Here is a 22950-nt window from a genome sequence, read left to right as displayed (position 1 = left end):
AGAGGCTCACTGGTTTCTGAGTGGAGGGAGTCTGAGCAGAAATAGTGCTGCCTGGCCAGGAGAGAGGCTGACAGGCACTGAATAACATCAGATGTGTGCTGCCAGAGCCGCCTCCATTCCCTCCCTCCCACTGCTTACTTTGCTCCAGCATTGGGAAGGGAGTGTTTCTTCCTTGGGGAGGAAGATGGGCCCAAATTAGCAGCGGGGCTTTGAGTAGAAGGACACAAGAAGAGACAGCAGCTGTGTCTGCAGCCATTTATTGCTGTGGGGTCCAGGTGGACAGTGTGTGGATGCCAGAATGTGGCATCTAGGAGCCCTGGACCCTCAGATGTCTTCTGAAAGGAAGTTCAGACCCAGCCGACCTGCTTTGCTCAGCTCCCCAGCCCCCTACCAGCACCCAGTGTGTGTGCACTCACATGCACACACATGCAAGGCTGCATCTCCCAGCACAGCAGTTTTAAGTCCTCCCCAGCCCAGAGGAATGTGGGATAGGTAGAGGTCACTGAGTTTCCTCCTCTTTCATGTCACCTCTTGGCAATCTGCAAGGCGGCCAGCATCTAGAAGCGGTATGGGCAGGAAAAGGAAGCGCAAGGGGGCTCTGGCCTGCTCCTCCTTGCCCAGGAGCAAAGCCAGCCACTGCAGTCCCACTGTGAGGTAATGCCTGGCGCCGCCTGTGTGTTCCTGCAGGTCGAGACAGATTCAGGCTGGGCAGGGTGGCAGCCCAAGCCATGGAGGGCACACAGGGAGAATACCACCACCACTGGCGGGCCTGGGGCCTGGCCTTTCCCTGCTGGGCCTGGGGGCCTGTGGTCAGGTGGGCATCCTGGCCTTGGCATACCCTTTGCTCCCTGGAGGCGTATCCCACCAGAAACATGGGGCTGGGCAGGAGGCTGAGTGTGAGGCTGGGCCTCCCCTAGCCACCGAGACCCTCTGCCCAGGTGTTGTGGACTTGCCGAGACGAGTTCAGAAGGCGCCAGTAAAAAACCAGCTGGAGCCAGAGCCTGGCACTGCCCACCCTGGCTCCCCAGGCCCTCTCCCGCCCTGGAAGCCGTTGCATCAAGGTTCTCATTAGCAGCTGCCCCCACTTGGGCGCGGAGCAGGCTCTGGGCCTTTGCCAGGAGGCAGCTGAAAATTTTGCAATAGTCTCTGGGAGGGCTGAGCAGGAAGAGGGGGCTTCTCTTGCTATAGCCCCTTCCCCATGGACTAGGCCAAGAAGTAAAGAGGGAAAAAAACATTAAGTCACAGCAGCATCTATTGTACCTCATGTGACAGACACAAAGCTCTGGGCCATTGTCTCTCTGGCACACGGACCAGTGTGGAAGACTTGGTGCATTCCCCTTGGAACCCTGGCAATGTAGTTACAGGTGTTGGCCCCAGCCACAGATGGCAGCGGAGAAAGGTGTCAGGCACAGAACACACGGGTTGGGTTCAAACACTCAGCTGGCCCTTAACCAGCTTCCCCCAGGGCCCCGAGGTCACTCTGCTCCTGGAAGGCCATCTCTCCCACTTCTTGCCATAGCCACCTTGGAGTCCATTCTCTAGCACCCAGCCACAGTCCCTGGGATGTTGAGATAGAGCCAAGCCCTGCTCTGGGAGGAGAGAGGTGGTGGCAGTGCCAGGCAGGAGGAGGAGGCTGGAGGAGCCTCCCCTCCCATCATGCTCCTGGCTCAGACGTGCCCTTCTGGGGACAGAGGGAGGCTCAGGTGAAGACCGTGTGGTGGGAACTTGACAAAGGCAATGGCAGCCAGCTCCTTGCAGAACTCCTCAAGCACCACCACACCCTGGAGGAGGGTCTGGTGGTCCAACCTGAGGGAGATGGCAGGAGAATTGTGGTTGGGAGGAGGCAGGAGTATGCCTGGCCTCACACCACAGCAGTAGACAGTTCTGAATGAAACACTAGGCTCTCCTGTTTCCCACCCTGAAGTGCCCACTTCCCAATCACCCCCCCACCCCCCCCCCCCACCATCCACTTTCAGCCACACTTACTGCTCCCCAGGGACCTGACCCATCAGCTGCTTGCGCACCAGGAGCAGTTTGCCTGGGAACTGAGGGACCCTCTGAATTCTCTGCATCAAGTCCCCAATCACCTAGAGGGGGTGCAAAGGAGCCTGAGAGGACTGAGGGGACCAGTGGGCACCTCCAAAGGACCCTCTGGCTTTGCTGTGCCATGGTGAGGCTACCCCTCCTGCAGTGTCCTTCCCCCCTCCTCCCCGCCCCTCTTTTGGGCCCGGGTATCCTCACCCTGACCAGCACAGAGAACAGGCTCCTGCAGCCGGGGGCCAGGCTGATATAGGGATCCAGGAGGTACTCGTGGATGTGGGGGTGAGGGAAGAGGGCAAGTCGGGACAGGACTGAGGTCACTTGCAGGTTCAGGCTATATGGCTGGAGGGAACACGGTGGACAAATCAAGGGCTGGCAGGGGGTAGTGAGCATTTTTCTACACTCCCCCAGTGAGGCGCCTGGCCAGTGTGAACGTGTGCGGGGGTGGGGGACTCACGTGATATGTATGTGTCATGGATTCCCTGGGGCTGAGGGCCAGAGCATGTTGGGGCGTGTGGAGCAGAGGCGAGATGGGGCTTCCTACCCAGGAAGGTAGGGGGCAGGGGCTCTTAAAAAGCTGAGGAAGGGATGGGGGCCTTGGTTGGGCCCTGGAGTCTTCCTCCGCACCTCCCCCATCACTTGGGCCCAGCCCTGCTGGCTACCTGTTCCAAAATCCGAGACATTCTGTCAAACAGCATTTGTAGGAAGGGACCCTCAAAGAAAGGTCGTTCAGGCTCATGGGAGTCCAGGGGCGTGAGGCCCATGGGCCAGCCCCAGGGGGACACTCGGGAGCTACACTCCTGGAACTGAGACAGGAGGAGGGGTGAGAAGGTGGCATCAGCAGATAGAGCAGATAGCAAGATCCTGCAATGAAAGGACAGCCCTGGAGGCTTCTAGAGGTAGGAGCCCCTTTAGCTCATAGAAGAAGAACTTGAAGCTGACCAACCACAGGCTTTGAGGGAGCAAATAGCCAGCACTCACCAGTCCATAAGCATCATGGACATAGGTGTCATATCCCGTCTCCTCCAGGAATGCTGAGGTCTTGGCCTCCTCAGGAACCAGGCAAAGGAAACTGCCAGAGGGAGCCAAGGTGTGGAGGGCCCAAGCTGGGCCACCCAGCTCCACCTCTTGTCCTGAGGGCATGTCCCTCCAGGGCTGCACCCTCTCAGGGTGACAGCTGGCAATGAAGCCAAGCCCAGGTGGTCCTGACCTCCCAACCTGCTTCTACCTGTTGACAATCTCTGTCACTGCTGTTTTGCCATCCGAGTTGGTAGCGGGGGCTGGGGGAGGCTTTGCAGCAGGCTGAAAGCTGGTGTCGAAGCCGTCAGTGAAGTAGGGGTCTTCCTCCAGGTCTCTGTGGCCCAGACAGATGGGTGTGGCACCAGTAAGTAGAGTAGGAGCTGAGTGGTCAGACACCACCGCTCCCCCCCACCGGCCCTCAGAGACATCGGGGTTTACTTACAGGGTATCCTCGTAACTCTCAGGCTCTGCAGAGCCTCGGGCCACATAGGGGCGGCCCTCCAGGTTGCACAGGACCAGGCTGTGGATGATCTGCTCATGGGGCTTCTGCAGCAGCTCTTCAAATAGCCGCAGTGTGGCAATGCTGATCTGGGGCAAAATGCTGTCAGCAGGATGCCCTTTCCTACCTGAGCACTTTGGAATAGCTCCCCCAGATTTCAGCTTGCCCAGGGTAGGGAGAAACAAGTTTGGAAGGTAGAGAAATGGGGGGGACTGCATGGGTGTTGGCCTGGGAATCAGGAGTCTGGCCAGTCCTGGTTCTGTTACTACTTCGCTGTACTATATCCCATGCCTAACTTCTCTGTGCCTGTTTCCACATCTGAAAATAGAGATGTATATCCCTGTCACACTGTGGTGGTCTCAGATAAGTAAGTTGCCCCCTCCTCTCTGAGGACACATGCCAAGACCACCTCCCATCTCCTGCTCAGTGGATGCCTGCAGCCACAGATATCCCTGCGCCTTTTTTCTTCAACCACACACATACTGGTGACAAAGTTTCACTCTGAAAGTTGGCACAGCAAGATGACAACTACTAATGAAAGTGAAGTTACAACAACATGCTGCAGTAAAAGTGATGAGGAATGTGGTCTTTCACTCTCACTCCCTCAAAATATCTTACTGTACAGAATATTTTTGAACCCTGATTGTGTGGGTAATTGAAACCACAGAAAATGAAACTACAACTGGGGTGGAGGGGGCGGGAAGACTGTTGTGTACAGTCAGTCTACACAACAAACAGTAGCACCACAAGTATGTGCCCCTGGAAAGCTGCTGTGTGACATAAACAATCTGACTACTAATCACTATGACACTTTTTTTTTTGATGGGGTGGGTAGGGGGTCTGTTTCTCAAAGGTGGAATCTTCTGGAAAGCAAATAAAAAAGGAACAGGCCTCAGGAGTCCCCTTCTGGGGCTCCTCAAGATTCCAGGAGAAAGGAGGCGCCCCTCTCACCTCATCGGACAGGTGGTCACAGTGTCTGATGAGGTGGGCACACAGAGTGGGGGGCCTGTCCTCGGGGGTGGTGGTAGGAGGCTCGGTGCCCAGGAGAAAGGCCACAGTCTCGCGCAGCAGTGCAGGGGAGCGCAGCCGGCGCAGCATAGCGGTGAGCAGGCTGGTGGAGGTCAGGATGCCCTGCTCGGACCTGCAAGGAGAGAGCACTGAGCCAGCCTATGTGGGCAGAGCCAGGTGGTGTGCCAGGGCACAGTGAGCTGACAATACCACTCCTGCAGAGACGGAACAGGGAAGGAGTGAATGGGATGGAGGTGCAGAGCCCTCTTTGGTCTCCTGCCATACTGGAGTAGCATTTACTAGTTTTTTTTTTGTGGAATCAGGGAGCCTTGCACATGCCTGATATCACTGCTCTAGGCCATTTTTCATTCAGACAGAAAAGAGAGAAAGGAGAAGACCCCATGGTACCTGGGTCGCACACATGGCAAAGAATACGCCCAACCTGGTGAGCTCTCTCTCAGGTCCCACAGGTCTAATATCTTGTGGCTTAGTCCCCATCCCTCCTGCGGTCCTTGAGTTTGAGGGGAGGAGGCTTTTGCAAGCCCAGGAGGTTGGGTGGCCTGGAAACATTAACTGATGGAGCCCAAAGGCTAATGTGACTCTGGCCAAGGTCTCTGGTATTGGGTAGCGGGTGTTGGTGTCATTGGGGGGAGGGGACCCAGACTATGGTCACCCCCAAAGGAAGGGGACACACACTTACACATGCAGGAGCTGAGGCTGAAGAATCTCCATCAACAACCTCTCAGCTACAGCCTTGGCCAAGGCGTCCGCAACTACCTAGGCCCCAAAGAGCATGTCTTAAATATGGTTTGCTTCATGGACACATTTCCACTGTACAGTGTCTATTCCAACAGGCATAGGGCCCTGCCTGGCTCCTGAGAAATCCCATGGGAACAGCATGAGGTTGGGAGGCCCTACTCACTGTGTGCGCCTCCATGATGAGGTGGTCACAGTAATCAAACCAGCCCAGGAAGGCAGCCAAGGCCTCCCGGCCAGGGAAGGCTGCCTCATCGGATGGGGCATTGGGTAACCTGCAGGGCAAACAAGGCGGACAGGTTCCAGCAGTGGTGCTTTTCCTCCCTCACCTTGAACCTCTAGTGTGCCAAGGGGATACTAGATGAGTCCCCTTGGCACGTCAGAGGGCCACTGGGAATGGGCTGCAACCTCACAGAGGAGATGGCCACGTCACTTAGAAAATGGGAGCCATGGGCTGAGGGTAGATAGTGTAATGGTTATGCAAACAGACTCTCATGTCTGAGGCTCCAAAGTCCCAGGTTCAATCCCCCACACCACCATAAGCCAGAGCTGAACAGTGCTCTGGTGAAAAAAAGAAACAAAGGAAGGAAGGAAGGAAGGAAGGAAGGAAGGAAGGAAGGAAGAAAGAAAGAGAGAGAAAGAAAGAGAAAGAAAGAAAGAAAGAAAGAAAGAAAAAAGAGAGAGAAGAAAGAAAACGGGAGCCAGCTCCCCGGGAAGATAGGCAAAGTACCCCGCCTTCCCTGGCCAACCAAACACCTACCTCCAGCTGATACCTTCTAATGTGGCGATGTCAGCAGGGTCCAGGTAGGCAGGCATGGCCTGGTACAGCTGGCAGAGGTGCCTGACGATGGCAGGGCAGCAAGGGCTGCTCTGCACCAGATAGGTGGCGGCTGCCGGGGAAGCCACACTCACCAGGACCAGCAGGTTCTCCTGGGCCTTCAGGGCTACCCGGCCTTTCTGGGGGGAGAGGGTAGGAGCACAACTTGAGGGGCTTGCCTCTGAACTCCCAAGCCCCCTTCAGCAGGCTGCCTCCCTGCACCAGCCCGCTTGTCCTGGCAGCCAGCACCTTGCTCTTGCACAGCCCGATGAGGAAGGTGATCAGGTTGCTCTCCCCCATTCCTCCTTCTGGCTCTATGGGCAGAGGGCTGGTGGGGGACCAGGCCCCACGGGGATCACAGTTGGGGCTGTGGTCCTTGGTCCCAGCTGCCTCTCTTGGTAGGGTACTAGGTTCTCTGGACGCCTTCTTCTTCCCGACCATCTTTTTACCCTGCAAAGAGGGCTAGGTGAGACCGTGCCTCCTGATAGGAAGGCAGGAAGTGCTGGGTGTCCTTCGGGCCTCCACTGGGAGATGGCCTCCCATACCTCCCATGCCCCCCATGCCCAGAGGACTCACTTCCAGGATGTAAGCAAGCAGATCCGGGTCCTGCTGGATCTTAGAGCAGAGGACAGTGGTGAATTGCACCTCTTCTTTTTCTGTGAGGGATCCAGGAACTGTCCCACCAAGTCGGAGAAGTTTCTGGAAGGGAAAGAGAAACAGAAGAGAGTGGGGGTAGTGAGAAAGAAAGGGGGCTCACTCTAGTCATCCCTCAGCTTCCTGGCCCCCCTCACCTGCACAGGCCTGTGGACGTTGAGGTAGTGCAGAAGTGGGTGCTGCACTTGGGCCAGTACCTTGCTGAAGAACTGGAACACCTGCTGCCGCATGCCTGGGGGGTACTGGGGGGAGGAAGGATGCATCAAGAGGAGCAGCACCCCCCTCACCTGGAAGGCTGTTCATAAAGTGACGGAAGTGGCTACACTTCCTCCTTCAGTAGAGGACATCTCTTCTGAATGTCTCTTTTGCTTAAGAGTTTGAAACCAAGTCTCCCACTCTCTCACTCCTCCTCTTCTCTCATAATTAATCAATTAATCTTTAAATAATAATAACAATGGATCCAGCAGATGGTGCAGTGGATTAACCACTGGATACCCAACCATGAGGTCCCAAGTTCAATCCCAGGTGTTGTGGGTGCCAGAGTGATATTCTGGTTTTCTCTCTCTCCTAAGTAAATGAATCTTAGGGCTGGGTGGTGGTGCACCTGGTTGAGTGCACATGTTGCAATGTGCAAGGACCTGGGTTCAAGACCCTAGTCCCCACCTGCAGGGGGAAAGTTTTTGAGTGGTGAAGCAGTGAGGCAGGTGTCTTTCTCTCTCTCTCTTCTCTACCACCCCCTTCCCTCTCAATTTCTGGCTGTCTGTATTCAATAAATAAATAAGTTTAAAAAATTAAAAATAAGTAAATGAATCTTTAAAAAATTAAAATAAGAGGAGGAGGAGCTGGGGAGTCAGCATAATGGTTCTGCAAGAAGCTCTCATGCCTGAGGCTCTGAGGTCCCAGGTTCAGTCTCCAGCACCACCATATATCAGAGCTGAATGAATGGTGCTCTGGTCTCTCTCTCTCTTTCTGAGTCTCTCATTAAAAAAATGAAATATCCTGGGTGTTGGGCGGTAGCGCAGTGGGTTAAGCACATGTGGCGCAAAGCACAAGGACCGGCGTAAGGATCCCAGTTCGAGCCCCTGGCTCCCCACCTGCAGAGGAGTCGCTTCACAGGTGGTGAAGCAGATCTGCAGGTGTCTATTTTTCTCTCCCCGTCTTCCCCTCCTCTCTCCATTTCTCTCTGTCCTATCCAACAATGATTATAACAACAATAGTAATAATTACAACAATAAAAAACAAGGGCAACAAAAGAGAGAAAAAATAATGAAATAACCTAACGGGGGTTGTATTGTTATGTGGAAATGTTGTGTGTATACAAACTATTGTATTTTACTGTTGATTGTAAACCATTAATCCCCCAATAAAGAAAATTTTTAAATGAAATATTTAAAAAATGGGGGTGGGTAGATGTTGGCACACTTGGTTGAGCATACACATTATAGTGCAGTGCACAAGGGCCCAGGTTCAAGCCCCTGCTTACCACCTACAGGGGGGAAGCTTCATAAGCAATGAAGCAGTGCTGCAGGTCAGTCTCCCCCCACCCTTCTCCACCCTGCTCAATTTCACTCTATCTCTATGCAAAATAAATGTACAATAAAATATTTTTTAAAAAGTGTTCCAGAAGATGGCACAGTAGATTAAGTATTGGACATGAGGTCTGGGGCTCAATCCCCAGCACTGCATGTGCTGGAGTGATGCTGTTTCTCTTTGTGTCTCTCCATTCTTCCTTTCTCATATAAATAAATCTCACTGAAAAAAATAAATCTCTCTCTCCTTTCACCCTCCTCCTATGCTGCTTTCTCTTTTCCCACTACTATGTTAATACTGAATATACTCTACCCAGCCCTACTCTCTCCACATCACATTTTCTGTTTGTCTTCATCTCCACAGGTTCCTCAGCACCTAGAACACAGCTTGGCCTGGTCCATGGCAGACCACAGGCCATGTCTGCTCAAAGGAACATTTCCCACACATAAGACAAGTAATCAAGGGCCAGGCTCCAGGGAGGCAGGGGGTGGGGGTGGGATGTTCTGAGTGAGACAGCAAGGCATCCCTGCCCCAGCATCAGGGCTGGAGGGGTACAGGACCCAGGGTCCCTGGTTGGCACTGAAGGTTTCAGAGGTGCCAGCTTCTGCCCACCTCAGCCTTGCCCAATGTGCACAGTGTCTCAAGGATCTTGTGTTGCAGCAGGTACTCCAGGCAGGGCCCTGCCTCATTGGCTGCTGTCTGCTGCCTCTCCTCATATACCAGGATGTCCAGCATCTGCTTCAGCCGCCAGGGGATGTCTGTTTTCTTGGCCGGAGTGTTCTCATCTGCTCAGAAGTCAGGAAAAGAATAGTGTGAGGGTGAAAGAGGGCACTTTGGCTTATGGAGTCAGGCCTGGGGATGGCTAGGGGGATAGAGGGCAACCTGGAGGGAGGCCAGGTTAACTGTTGGCTTCAGACAAAGAGTGGAGGAAATCAAAACTTCCAGTTGATGCAGCTACCTGTGGAAACACAAAGCCCTTCTGGATGAAGCCTAGCATACAGACCTCTGGTGGAGGGTGCTCAGGCCCAGGTGTTTATGGGAAAGGAGAGGTGGACTTCTTACCCCAGACCTGGAGCCCATAGACAGACTTCAGGCCAGCTCCCAGTCTGTGTGAGGACCATGGGCAGGGGGGGCTCTGTGGTTGACTTTAGAAGCTGCCTTCTGCCAGCTCCCTGGCAGAAAACCTCCTAAGGCCTGTTATATCCCTCTCATATTCACAGAAGGCAATTTTTTTTTTTTTACATAGCAGGAAAAAACAAAACAAAACTGTAGACAACCAGTACTCTGACTCAGACAGATGCCACCACGCCAAGGTCCTAGCAGGCAGAGAAACTGCCAGTGAGCTGCTTGGTCCCAGTCTCAAGGGCAGAGAGCGAGCTTCTGCTGAGGAACATTTTGATGACTGCTTGAGGAGTGGCCCTGGAGCACCCCCTAGCTTTCCTGGGTAGCATAAGCTCCAGAGCAAGGCAGTTTCTACCACCCACTCCTGCCTATCAGGTCCAGAGGCCATTCTGGAAATTACCAGATTTCACCCAGGGGAAGCCCCCAAGTGTGGCAGACTCAGTCCTGGTTGTCCTCTTACTTTTTTGGTAATTGGGGCTCCCTGTCAACAGATCTTTAATCTAAAATGAACAAACAAGGAATAGAGAGAGAGCATAATGGCTATGCAACAGGACTCATGCCTGAGGCTCCCAGGTCCTAGGTTCAACCCTTCTCACCACCTTAAGCCAGAACTGAGCAGTGCTCTGGTAAGTTAAAGAAAGAAATATAATGTATAGCCTTATAACCATAAAGTAAGTCCTATGGGTAAAATGTACAGCTCGGTGACTATGGTCACAGGTGATAATACTGGACTGTGTATTTGGAAGTTATTTAGAGAATAAATCTTTTATTGCTTGTTTTTTAATGTATCAGGAAGTAATCCAGGCCTCATGTATGTGCAATACTGCTGAGCAGCTGCTCTAGCCAAATTTTCTATTTCTTATTTTCTTGAGAGATAGAATGGGAGAAAGAAAGAGAGAGAGAAGAAGGAGGAGGAGGAGGAGGAGGAGAAAAAAAAGTAAAAGAAGAGGAAGAGGAGGGGAGGGAGAGGGGCAGGTGGTGGTGCACCTGGTTGAGCACACATGTTACAATGTGCAAGGACCTGGGTTCAAGCCCCCGGTCCCCACCTGCAGTGGGAAAGCTTTGTGAGTGGTGAAGCAGGGTTGTAGCTATCTCTCTATCTCTCTCCTTCTCTATCACCCCCTTCCCTCTCAATTTCTGTCTGTCTCTAATAAATAAAGAGAACTTTTATTAAATTTTTTTATTATATTTATTTTACTTTTGTTGCCTTTGTTTTTTATTATTGTTGTAGTTATTATTGTTGCTGTTATTGATGCCGTCGTTGTTAGATAGGACAGAGAGAAATGGAGAGAGGAGGGGAAGACAGAGAGTGGGAGAGAAAGACACCTGCAAACCTGTTTCACCGCCTGTGAAGTGACTCCCCTGCAGGTGGGGAGCCGGGAACTTGAACTAGGATCCTTATACTGGTCCTTGGGCTTCGCGCCACATGCATTTAGCCCACTGCACTACCACCGGACTCCCAAATAAAGATAATTAAAAAACAAAAAAGTTCTTTAAAAAAAAAAAAGAGGGGAGTTGGGCAGTAGCGCAGCGGGTTAAGCGCATGTGGTGCAAAGTGCAAGGACCAGTGTAAGGATCCTGGTTGGAGCCCCCGGCTCCCCACCTACAGGGGAGTTGCAACACAGGTGAAGCAGGTCTGCAGGTGTCTATCTTTCTCTCCCCCTCTCTGTCTTCCCCTCCTCTCTCCATTTCTCTCTGTCCTATCCAACAACGACGGCATCAATAACAACAACAATACTAACTACAATAATATAACAACAAGGGCAACAAAAGGGAATAAATATTAAAATATAATTTAAAGAGAGAGAGAGAGAGAGAGGAGAAGTAAAGAGGGGAAAAGAGAAAACAGACACCATAACCATAGCACACTCTGCTATTCATGGAGCTTCCCCAGTATCACTCATGGTGCTACCATGTGGTGCTGAGGCTCAAACCCAGGACCTTACAAATGGTACAACACATACTCTACTAGCTGGGCTATTTCCTTGCTCTGAGAAAAAATCTGAAAAATTCTGATCATGTGGCCCAAGAAATTGATGGAGTGGATAAAAAAAATATTGGACTTGAAAACATGAGGTTCTGGGTTTGGTCACTGGCATTGCTTATGCTACAGTAATGGTCTGGTGTTCTTCCCCCTTCCTTCCCTATCTCATAAACAAATATATCTTTCTTTTTTATTAAAAATTTTTTATTATCTTGATTTATTAGATAGAGATAACCAGAAATTGAGGGGGGCATAAAGAGAGAGAAAGAGAGACACCTGCAGCCCCGCTTCACCACTTGCAAAGCTTTCCCCCTGCAGGTGGGGACCAGAGGCTTGAACCTGGGTCCTTGTGCATTGTAACACATGCACTCAACCAGGTACACCACCACCTGGCCCCCAAATACATCTTTCCATAAATAAACCACATTAAAAAAAAAGTCTTCAGGGAGTCGGGCGGTAGTGCAGCGGGTTAAGTGCACGTGGGTCAAAGCGCAAGGACTGGCATAAGGATCCCAGTTTGAGCCCCTGGCTCCTCACCTGCAGGGGAGTCACTTCACAAGTGGTGAAGCAGGTCTGCAGGTGTCTATCTTTCTCTCCCCTCCCCACCACCCCTGTCTTCCCCTCCTCTCTCCATTTCTCTCTGTCCTATCCAACAATGATGACATCAACAACAACAACAATAATAATTACAACAACAAGTGCAACAAAAGGGAATAAATAAAAAAAATTTTAAGTCTATATCACAAGCAGACAAAATTGTGGCTATGTATAGCACTGGATGTTTGCTAGATTTACTGTGGTAATCATTTCATAACATTAAAGCAATATGCTAAACACCTGAAGCTAATCTAATGGTTTATATCCCTCCCAGCTCAAAAGTAAGAGAGCTTTCATGTCTAAAGCACTTGCTCTTAACTGGGGATGATGTTGCCCACCCAGGGACATTTGGCATAGTCTGGTATTCTAATGGAGAGAGTCCAGAGGTGCTGCTAGAGCACAACAGGGCACAGGATAGCCCCCCACAACAAAGAATAACCCTGTCTACATGTCAGTAATGCCACAATCCAGATATGGGTCTAACAGACACTTATAGGATTCCCCCAGAGTGATCAAAAGCTGCTTTTGGGGAGTCGGGCTGTAGCGCAGCGGGTTAAGCGCAGGTGGCGCAAAGCACAAGGACTGGTGTAAGGATCCAGGTTTGAGCCCCCGGCTCCCCACCTGCAGGGGAGTCCCTTCACAAGTGGTGAAGCAGGTCTGCAGGTGTCTATCTTTCTCTCCCCCTCTCTGTCTTCCCCATCTCTCTCCATTTCTCTCTGTCCTATTCAATAACAACAACATCAATAACTATAACAATAAAGCAACAAGGGCAACAAAAAGGAATAAAAATAAATAAATATTTTTTAAAAATCTAAAAGCTGCTTTTGAACTTTTGGTGTTTTAACTTCTTTTTTTAAATTTTTAAAAAATGTTTATTTATTTATTCCCTTTTGTTGCCCTTGTTGTTTTATTATTATAGTTATTATTGATGTCATCATTGTTGGATAGGACAGAGATTAATGGAGAGGGAGGGAAGACAGAGAGGGGGAGAGAAAGGTAGACACCTACAGACCTGCTTTACCGCTTGTGAATCGACTCCCCTGCAGGTGGGGAGCCAGGGGCTCAAACCGGAATCCTGATGCCAGTCCTCGTGCTTTGTGCCACCTGCACTTAACCCCACTGTGCTACTGCCCGACTCCCAGAGTTTTAACTTCTAAGGCTGGGAAGCAGATCTTTAGAAAAGGTGCAGACTGGAATCACATTCTTCTTAAAAATTATTTTTATTTATTTATTTTTTTATCAGAGTGCTGCTCAACCTCGGTTTATAATGGTACTAGTGATTGAAGATGGGACTTCAGAGTCTCAGGTATGAAAGGCTTTTAGCATAACCACTATGCTATATCCCCTAAACTTAGCACCTCCTTCTGACACAAAATCAGTAATTTGAAAGTTCATAGTATTGCTTCTGTCCACAGCTGTGCTATCCATAATAGCCAAAACCTAGAAACAACTTAAATGCCTGTTGACAGACAGCTGGATAAAGAGGTTGTGGGACATCTAGTCAGTGGAATACTACTCTGCAATTAACAAAGATGACATAATTTCCTTCAGGACAAAATTAATGGAAATGGAGGTGATCATTCTTAAGTGAAATAAATAAAGAAGTGAAAATTACTGCTAAGTGGAAGGCAGATAACTAAATCAAATACATTTTTTTAAAAAGTAACCAAATTGGGAGTCGGGCTGTAGCACAGCAGGTTAAGCGCAGGTGGCACAAAGCACAAGGACCGGCATAAGGATCCCGGTTCGAACCCCGGCTCCCCACCTTCAGGGGAGTCGCTTCACAGGCGGTGAAGCAGGTCTGCAGGTGTCTATCTTTCTCTCCTCCTCTCTGTCTTCCCCTCCTCTCTCCATTTCTCTCTGTCCTATCCAACAACGACAACAATAATAACTACAATAATAAAACAACAAGGGCAACAAAAGGGAATAAATAAATAAAATAAATATTAAAAAAAAAAGTAACCAAATTATCTCTTAGACTGTGAAAACCATGGGAGGGAAGGGAGGTGGGGAAGATAGAGGAACTTTAGTGGTGGGTGTGGAGAGACACACACGAGAGTGAAACTATGCCACTGATGTCATATAATTCTGTAAACCAATGTCAAATCACTAATAATGAACATAATAAAAACTAAAGTGGCTGGGAGGTGGCGTAGTGGTTGGAGCACTGAACTTTCAAGCACCAGGTCCTGAGTTCAAGCCCTGGTATCACATTCACCAGAGAATTATGATCTGGCTCTCTCTATTTCTCCCTCTCTCTCTCTCACACACACACACCCCAATAAATGGCTGCCAAAATAGCTCTCTTGGATAGTGTGCTGTTTTGCCATGTGCAGGACCCAAGTGCTATACACCCCCATTTCACCAAAGGAAGTTTTGGTGCTGTGATATCTTTCAATCTATCTGCCTCTTGATCTCTCTCTACCTCCAAATGTCATTCTGGAGTGGTAAAGTCCTTGTGATGACCAAAAAACTGAGAATAATTTTAAAAAGAAAATTTAAAAAAACTAAATAAAAGAGAAAGCAAACAAATAACAAAACAGAAACCTCTGTTTGAACTCAGGGAGATGGGGAGCCAGGGATGCAGGCCAGTTACCAGGCAACAGCATGTATCCACCAACACTAGCAATGCCACCACAAAGCAGTCAGCCAATCAGACCTACCCCCTCAGTCAGTGCCTCATAGGCCCTGAGGACCAGACACTTTGCCTCTCAGCCAGCTTGAAGAGGAGGACCTGGCCCATTACATGCCTTGCTTTCTCTCCTCCTACCTGGATCCTTAAAAGTGAAGTGCACCTTAGGTTGGCTCAGGGAAAAGAGGACTCTGGCCGATCTGCATGGGTACTTGGGGCCTGGGTACTCCACCCAGGAGGAAGCTGGGGGCAAGCAGGGCTCAACCTATTCCTTGTAGTCAAGCCAGTGAGCCCCACAAAAGGTGACCCCCTACACACACACACAAACACACCTGTGAGCTCCTAGGCAGCAGAAGTCACCTCCCCTAGGACACCAGTGTCTCTGAGCCATGTGGTGACGACCCACATCCCCCTTTGCACCCCTCCAGGCACTCACCTGTGCTTTCGATGTAGTAGTTTGTGATGCCCTTCCAGTGCTCCACGAAGGCCTCCAGCAGGTCAATACTGGGTTCCCGCTGCAGGGAGAACAGAGACACAATCTAGGTGGCAGCCACAGGTATCCTGGGCTCCAGACAGCCCTCCACGCCCTCAGTGTCCACCAGTGCTGGGCTCTGGAGCTGGCACTCCAAACCAATCCTGGTTTTCAAAGAAAACAACATATGTTTTCAGGGAAAGAGCTGTGTCTCTATTTCTTGCCAGTGATTTGACACCTCCAGCCAGATACCTCTTCTTTTTGGAAATTCTGTGTTTTCATGATTCCATAGCCCCTGTCCTGAAGGAATTGAGATTGTTGATAGGGGAAACAGAAGGTTTATTCATTTGCTTGTTCCATTTCTTAGATAAAGACAGAGAAGGCAGAGCGAGATAGACAGATATACCACAGTTCAGGGGCCAGGCAGTGGTGCACCTAGTTGAGTGCATCCATCATCATGCACAAGGACCTCATCTGAGGGGGAAAGCTTCACAAGTGGTAAAACAGTACTATAGATGTCTCTCTCCCTCTCCTCTCAATTAAAAAAAATTGTTTTAATTTATTTACTTATGATAAACAATAGGAGAGAAAGAAAGAATCAGACATCGCTCTGGTACATGTACTGCTGGGGATAGACTCAGGACCTCATGCTTGAGAGTCCAATGCCATTATTTACTGGACCACCTCCTGGACCACATATCTCCTCTCAATTTTTCTGTCTCTATCAAAAAAAAAAAAAAAACAAGCAAAAAGGATCACAGCCCTGAAGCTGCCTTCATTGCCTTAGGAACTGGGCTTCAAACCTGCGTCACACTTGTGGCAAAGCAGTGTACCATCCAAGTGACCAGTCCAACAGATGACCATTTCAACGCAGTATATGCAGCATAATGATTATACGAAAAGACTTTTATGTGGTCCGTGAAGTGGCTAAGTGGATAAAGTGTTGGACTCTCAAGCATAAGGTCCTGAGTTCAATCACCGGCAGCACATGTACCAGAGTGATGTCTGGTTATTTCTCTCTCTCCTCCTATCCCTATAATTAATAAATAAAGAAAATATATTTTAAAAAATACTTTTATGCCCAAGGCTCCAAGGTCTCAAATTTAATCCCCATCACAAGCCAGAGTTGAGCCAATACTCTAAAATAAAAGGAAAGGAAAAGAAAGGGAAGAAAAACCAATTATGACCTGGTTCTGCTAGAGATGTGCACAGGGGAGTACACCCCCAACATAAATCCAAAACGTGCAGAGGATCAAAATCACTAAGCAAAAACGCTTTCTCAGCCTTAGAGTCTGCAAATCTGCATTAAGGTCATAAGAGGCACAATCCAGCTAGAGTGGTAACAGCATAACACTAGGAAGGGCTACTTGTCAGAGCACTGAGTCTGACTCCACCTCAGCTACCTCTGCTCCTGTCCATGCCTGCTTGGACTCCTACAGCTGATTCTACTATCAGCAAACCTCCCCCTTTTCCACAAGGGCTCTTTCCATCTCCACACCCTGGCTGCAACTGGCCTTAAACTGATAACAGCCACTTTCCCCTGAAAGCTTCTCCAAAAAAGGGCATTTTTTTCTCTTTCCTTGCTGAGAAAGTATCTGCAGGAGAAAAAAAATGCAGAGACAAATACTCTAGTACTCTTTTATTTATTTATTTTTAATGACAGAGACACAGAGAAAGATACACACAGAGAGCAACCAGAGCACTGCTCAGCTCTGGCTTATGGTGGTGATGGGGATTGATCCTGGGGCTTTGGAGCCTCAGGACTGAGAGTCTTTTGCAGAACCATTATGCTGTCTCCCCAGCCTTACTCTTAATACTCTTTACCCAGGGCCAGGCAGTGATGTACCACATGTTACCTTGTATGAGGTCTTGGGTTCAAGCCCCCAGCCCACACAAGTTTCACAAGTGGCAAAGCAGTGCTGCTGGTGTCTCTATTTCTCTCTGCCACCCCTCCCAGTTTCTCTATTTCTTTATTTTAAAAAGGAGGAGGAGGAGGAGGAGGAGGAGGAGGAGGAGGAGGAGAAGAAGAAGAAGAGGAAGAAGAAGAAGAAGAAGAAGAAGAAGAAGAAGAAGAAGAAGAAGAAGAAGAAGAAGGAGAAGGAGAAGGAGAAGGAGGAGAAGGAGAAGGAGAAGGAGAAGGAGAAGGAGAAGGAGAAGGAGAAGGAGAAGGAGAAGGAGAAGGAGAAGAAGAAGAAGAAGAAGAAGAAGGGCCACCAGTGGATTTATTATGCAGGCACTGAGCCCCCATGATAACCCTAGTGGCAGAAATAACTAAATAAAACAAATAATCTCCACATGTAGGTGCTCACACCTCCCTCTAGGTCTTTGCTCAGGCTACACCTCTGCCAGGGAGGCCCTGTGTCTCCCTACTTCTTAGATCCTTGCAGTCTCCAGAGAGGCCCAGCTAAGAACACTAGTTCCATGAATTCCTCCCTACATCTTTCTCTACCCTCATGTTCTCTACCACTCCACTGGATTGAGTCTTCAAACCACCCCCAGAAAGCAGCTTTTCACCACTGTGCAAGGTGCTGCAGGCAAGACAGGGACCACTGAGATCTAGTCTTCAAGAAATGTACCATAGAGACTATACAACTGTGCTGGAGAACTCACTCCAAGGAGGAGTGTGGGAATGCAGGAGAGATGGGAAGAGACTCTAGGAAATGAGGGATCATTCTAACAGGCTGAGACAGAGACAGCTTCTCTGAGAACACACCAGAACTAAAACTTGAAAAACCAGGTCAGATTTCAACAGTCAGCCGTGATGGTGATGATGATGAGGGACAACATTTCCTGAAGGAGTCACTCTGCAGAGCATGTCTGGGAGATGACAGGTTGACGAGTGCGTGGGACCATGGACAACAAGCCAAGGAGCTGGGATATTTGTTTTGCAGGCAGTGGAACAGGTAAATGGCATCTGCCAAGCAGGGCTTTAGGGAGAGTTGTCTGGCAGTTAGGTGGAGGAGACAAAGGCAGGAAGGCTTAGAAGGCCTTCTCACAGAGGGAGGAAGAGCTAACACTGGGGCAGGGGCTTGGAAACACTTCCTCTGCCCTGACTTGCCAGGAGATCCTGGCTTCTTTCACAATTAGCTGTGGGGGTACAGCCTCCTGGGGAAGTCAGGAGGGGGGGTTGCATTGCAGGTATTCCAAACCCACCATCCACATGCAGCAAGGCTATCATGTTACATTCTATGGGATGCTACTGCTGTCATTTCTAGACAATGAGCTCCCAGAGGGCCAATGTTTTCTCTCTCTGACTCTGCACAGAGACTACTCATTAATAGTCACTAAACTCTCAGCCAACTCTTTTTTTAAATCTTATTATTTGTTTATTATTGGATAGAGACATTAATTGAGAGGGGAGGGAAAACAGCTTTATTCACCACTCATGAAGCCTTCTTCCTGCATGGATGGGGGGGGAACCAGGGACTTGAACCAGGTCCTTGCACAATGTAATGTGTGCATTTAATCAGGTGCACCACTGCCTGGCCCCCTAAGGCAGTTCTTTTAAGATGTCCTTTCCAGGGCTGGGCAGTTGCACGTCTGGTAGAATGCACACATTACAGTGTACAAGAACCTGGATTCAAGGCCTCGGTCCCCACCTGCAAGGGGGAAGCAATGCTGCAGGTATTTGTTTCCCTCTCTATCTCCATCCAAAATAAATACAGAAACAATGTATAAAAGCTATTCTTTCCATAGGTTCTTGTCTTGTACAGAGGCCTCTGACCCTCAACACTATCAGTCTCTCACCTTCTGTGAGATCTCAAGCCTCAAAAGCTAGCAGTACTGTTCTAAAATCCTTGAGCTGAGTTTAAACAAAGAAAGAACAGTTCAGTAAGAACAGGAGATCAGGAAAAACATCAGCCAAAATGGACCATTAGAAAAGAATAACATGCACCTGAATTGATTCTTAGCTACCATAACTCCACACCCAAGACCTTATTCTAAATGATTTACTTAAAAGTATTTTTTTAGAGTGATGCAAAGTGCAAGGACCGGCGTAAGGATCCCGGTTCAAGCCCCCGTCTCCCCACCTGCAGGGGAGTCGCTTCACAAGAGGTGAAGCAGGTCTGTAGGTGTCTGTCTTTCTCTCCCCCTCTCTGTCTTCCCCTCCTCTCTCCATTTCTCTCTGTCCTATCCAACAACGACGACATCAATAACTACAACAATAAAACAAGGGCAACAAAAGATAATAAGTAAATAAATAACTTTTTTTTTTAAAAAAGTATTTTTTAGGGAGTTGGGCGGTAGCCCAGTGGGTTAAGCGCATGTGGGTCAAAGCACAAGGACCAGCATAAAGATCCCAGTTCAAGCTCCCGACTCCCCACCTGCAGGGAAGTTGCTTCACAGGCGGTGAAGCAGGTCTGCAGGTGTCTATCTTTCTCTACCCCTCTCTGTCTTCCCCTCCTCTCTCCATTTCTCTCTGTCCTATCCAACAATGATGACATCAATAACAACAACAATAATACAAAAAGGGCAACAACAGGGAAAATAAATAAATATTTTAAAAAGTACTTTTTATTGCCACCAGGGTTTTCTCTGGGGCTCAGTGCCTGCAACAAGAAATCCATCAGCAACTATTTTTTCCTCTTTTGTTCCTTTCTTTTATTTACAGGACTGAAAGAAATTGGGAGGGAATGGAGACAGAAAAGGATAGAGAAAGAGAGACACCTGCAGGGCTGCTTCACCACTAGGGAAGTTTTCCTCCAAAAGGTGGGGAGCAGAGGCTGGGACTTGCACATGGTGATGTGCGTGCTCTACTGGATGTGGTTCCACTTGGCTCCTATTTAAAACTATTTTTAAGAACCTTAAGGATTGTTATCTTATTTTGTTAGAAAAGGGCAGGAAAGTGCACTCATCTTCCATAAAAGGGAGGCAAGCAACTTGTTGGGGGTCTTAACCTGTTGGCCCAGCCCAATGAAGGACCTTCAACCAAGGTGTGGAGGTGGTGGGGGTAAAGAAGGGTTCCCATCTCTCCCAATAATCACAGTGGGTCAACCAAACTAGAGGGGCCTAGAGGTCGCCAGTCTCCTTCAGTCAGCACAGCAAACATGGTCGTATTGGAAAGATTAAAAGCTCCCTTCTTGGGGCTGATGAATTCTGTCGTGTCTACCCCCTTTGTCTGGAGTTGCCCACACCATGTGAGAGCTATTTGTTGGATTGGATCACATTCTCAGATGGGGGGGAGAGGGACACAGGGAGGCGAGGAAGGAAAGCTCATTTTAGCACCCATCTGGAGGTGGGAGGCCCTAGTTCCTGGGTGTCTGGGAAGGGCAGGGCTGGGGAGGTGGGGGTGGAGAAGGGGCAGAGGGAGAAGAAGCTGAGTTTAGTTTCAGAAGGTTGCTTAAGGTTGAGACTGTTCTATATCACAGAAAGCTCAGATTTGGGGGGCATGTTGAGGTAGAGAGGGAGTGGAACCCCGTTGCTTCGCCTAGAGGAAAGTAGATAGACTAAACTGATCAACTGCGGGGAAGGTCTTACACTGGGAGACAAGAGAATAGTTAAGTCTACAAACAGTTTGGGCAGGGTCACTGAAACAGAGGGCACCCGCCTACCCTATCTAAACATCACCTTCTCTTGCTGGGTGAGCCACTTCTGAACACCCTTCCACCACAACAGAAAACAGCCAAGAAAAGCCCAAATGGTGTATTCTGAAAAGGCAGGATACTCTCCACACCTCGGCTGGCCTCTCTTGTCTCAAGATCAATGGGGCTGGTGTGGTGTCAGTTAACAGCCAGAGCCTTGACTGCGGAAGGAAGGCTGTGTCTTGGGGTGGGGGTAGTGGGGAGCCCACCCCTCTAGTCTGGCACGTGGCCAGTCAGATCCTGAGATCCTGCAGTTCCCAAGTCAGAGGTCTGGGAGCTGTGTGGGGCTTTAACCCTAGGAGGAGGCATCTGCTATAGCCCAGGTGACCAGCAAAGGAGGAGCATGGGGAAGGAGTAAGAGAGACTGGGGGAGGGGAAGTGGGGTGACACAACAGGCCCGTGGCACAGAAGTTTGGGATCGAGGAGAGATTAGGAAGTGGGATCAAGAACCAGGAAGCAGTTCTGGAGAAGGGTCAGGGGCTGGTTCGGTCTCGGGAGGATCTAGGGGCGCGCGGTCAGGAAAGAAGCCCGGGGAGCGGGAGTGCGCTACGCCCCAGCGGGCAGAGGGAGCTAGGAAGAGGCACAGCGGCCCCGGCGGGGGTACCAGCAGAGGAGGCCCTCGCAGCCCTCCCGCCTGCTCGCCCGCCGGCTCCTCCCCCGGCCGTGCACCGCCCTTCCGGCCTAGGCCCGACGCGCCCACCCGGCGGCCCGCCCCGGCCCCCGGCCTCACCGCCCCCACGGCCTCCTGCAGCAGCGCCCCGAGCCGGCTCAGCATGGTGGCGGCGCGGCCCGGCCCGGCCCGGCCCGGCGCGGCCCGGCTCTCGGGCGGCAGCGGTGGCGGCGGCGGCGGCGGAGTCCGGGCTCAGGAGGCGGCCCCAAGGCGCGGCGAGAGAGGCGGGGCCCGGCCTGGCCCGCCCCGGCGGGGCCGGGGGCTCACGCCCGCCACGGAGCCACTAGGTTGACAAGGCGGAGGGGGTGCGCCCTGCGAGGAGGGAACCCCGGAGCTGCAGGCAGGACCGCAGAGGGACCGCGGCCGGGAACCAGATGGCAGCTAGTAGGCCCGGCGGGTTATCCCTGGAGCAGTGAGTTTTGCGGGTGCTGCAAGTCCCCAGCTGGGGCCTCCTGTCCACTCGGTGGCCGCTGACCATGTGTGCTTATTGAGAACTGGACCGATCTCAGTGTAGAACGCTCCCGGCTTCCGAATTCCTGCAAAAAGAAGGAACAGCTCAGTAAGAAAGTTCTGTGTTTGGTTACATGCTCACATAGCAATGGGTTGGGTCTACGGGGTTAAATAAAGGAAAATATTGAAATTATTTGAAAATTAATGTCACTTGCTGCTTCTTACTTCCAGTGGCTAGAGCGCTGGTTCAGAGTCCCAAGGAAGAAGGCCTATTGGTCTGAGGAAAGAGGGAAGGTGGGACTCCCTTGGGTGGGGTGTTGGGGGTCACATCCTGGCAGAACCCGGGGGGGGGGGGGCGACTCTGGAATGTCCAAAGTGAAGCCTTAGGGAGAGGGCTTTCCAGCAGCGGAGAATGAGTGTTTAGAACTCTTTTTTTGCCTCCAATGGAAGGGGGGTTCTTCCTGCCTGCGGGGCTGATGGCAATGTCTTTGCTGCCCACTGCCATTATGTGGTGAGAGGGTGATTAGGGGCCATGGAAGGAGGGGGCGTGGCTTCTGTCACCGAACAGTAGAACCTGTTGCTCTGGTTGGCCACTGGGCTTAACACCTCATCACAGACCCCTGCAAGCGTCAACCGGGCTTTGACCTAGCACGTTATGATTGGGCCCTCCTCAATCGCTATCACAGGCCATGGCCGGTGCGCCGCTATGTTCCATCGCTGGGGAGCCAGAGATGACCCGAATTGCCCCTGCGGCTACAGACAGACTATGACCCACATAGTCAATGACTGCCACCTCTCCAGATTCAAAGGAGGTCTCTAAACTTTACATCAGGCTCAACCTGACGCTGTTGACTGGCTACGGAAGAAGAGCAAACGCTAGAAGAAGAACTGGGCTTAACTATACTTGCTCCTCTGTCTCTAGGGTCTTGTTCTGGGGGAGAGGGCGCGGGGGAGGGGGGGAAGGGTGCTGAGGCTCAGGAGATGACAGCTTGCCCATAGTGGGCTATGAGCCAGGTAGAGTGGAGCCTGACGCCTAGACTGGGGGTAGACTGAGGTCAGGGGCCTGAACCTTGGGTGGGGGTCCAGCCACATCAGAGCCCAGGTGAAGCTAGCTTGT

At 50.5% G+C, this 22950-nt stretch overlaps 1 protein-coding gene across 4 annotated transcripts; it reads right to left on the bottom strand.

Annotated features, from left to right (window-relative positions):
* Window positions 1-241: 241 nt before the first annotated feature.
* FHIP2B (FHF complex subunit HOOK interacting protein 2B) lies at window positions 242-22045 on the bottom strand. 4 transcript variants are annotated; one of them, XM_060178798.1, is made up of 18 exons: window positions 21444-22044; window positions 15096-15295; window positions 8937-9109; window positions 6932-7036; window positions 6717-6839; window positions 6390-6590; window positions 6084-6280; window positions 5490-5598; window positions 5268-5344; window positions 4511-4700; window positions 3503-3648; window positions 3269-3394; window positions 3022-3112; window positions 2703-2846; window positions 2498-2617; window positions 2242-2382; window positions 1987-2087; window positions 242-1806 (listed from the first exon to the last, which is right to left on the bottom strand). In XM_060178798.1, the coding sequence occupies exons 3-18, from the start codon at window positions 9057-9059 to the stop codon at window positions 1668-1670; spliced, it is 2133 nt and encodes a 710-aa protein (XP_060034781.1). In that variant the 5' UTR covers window positions 9060-9109; window positions 15096-15295; window positions 21444-22044; the 3' UTR covers window positions 242-1667. The 4 variants fall into 4 exon arrangements, with proteins under 4 accessions (XP_060034781.1, XP_060034779.1, XP_060034782.1 ...); XM_060178796.1 differs by having other exon boundaries at window positions 15096-15174; XM_060178799.1 differs by lacking the exon at window positions 6390-6590 and having other exon boundaries at window positions 15096-15174; window positions 21444-22045.
* Window positions 22046-22950: the final 905 nt, after the last annotated feature.

This window comes from Erinaceus europaeus, chromosome 19 (genome assembly GCF_950295315.1).
Source record: "Erinaceus europaeus chromosome 19, mEriEur2.1, whole genome shotgun sequence".
NCBI lineage: Eukaryota > Metazoa > Chordata > Mammalia > Eulipotyphla > Erinaceidae > Erinaceus > Erinaceus europaeus.
The sequence above is the reverse complement of the archived record's forward strand: the minus strand, read 5'-3'. Positions and strand labels throughout refer to the sequence as shown.

Bases quoted from the DNA above. Each gene is read 5' to 3' on its own strand.
- FHIP2B (XM_060178796.1), bottom strand. From the start codon at position 21,488: ATGCTGAGCCGGCTCGGGGCGCTGCTGCAGGAGGCCGTGGGGGCG. The intron at 3,113-3,268 runs GTAGAAGCAGGT...TCCCTCTGGCAG, and splicing joins GTGACAGAGATTGTCAACAG to TTTCCTTTGCCTGGTTCCTG. The intron at 1,807-1,986 runs GTAAGTGTGGCT...CATCTCCCTCAG, and splicing joins GGTCAGGTCCCTGGGGAGCA to GTTGGACCACCAGACCCTCC.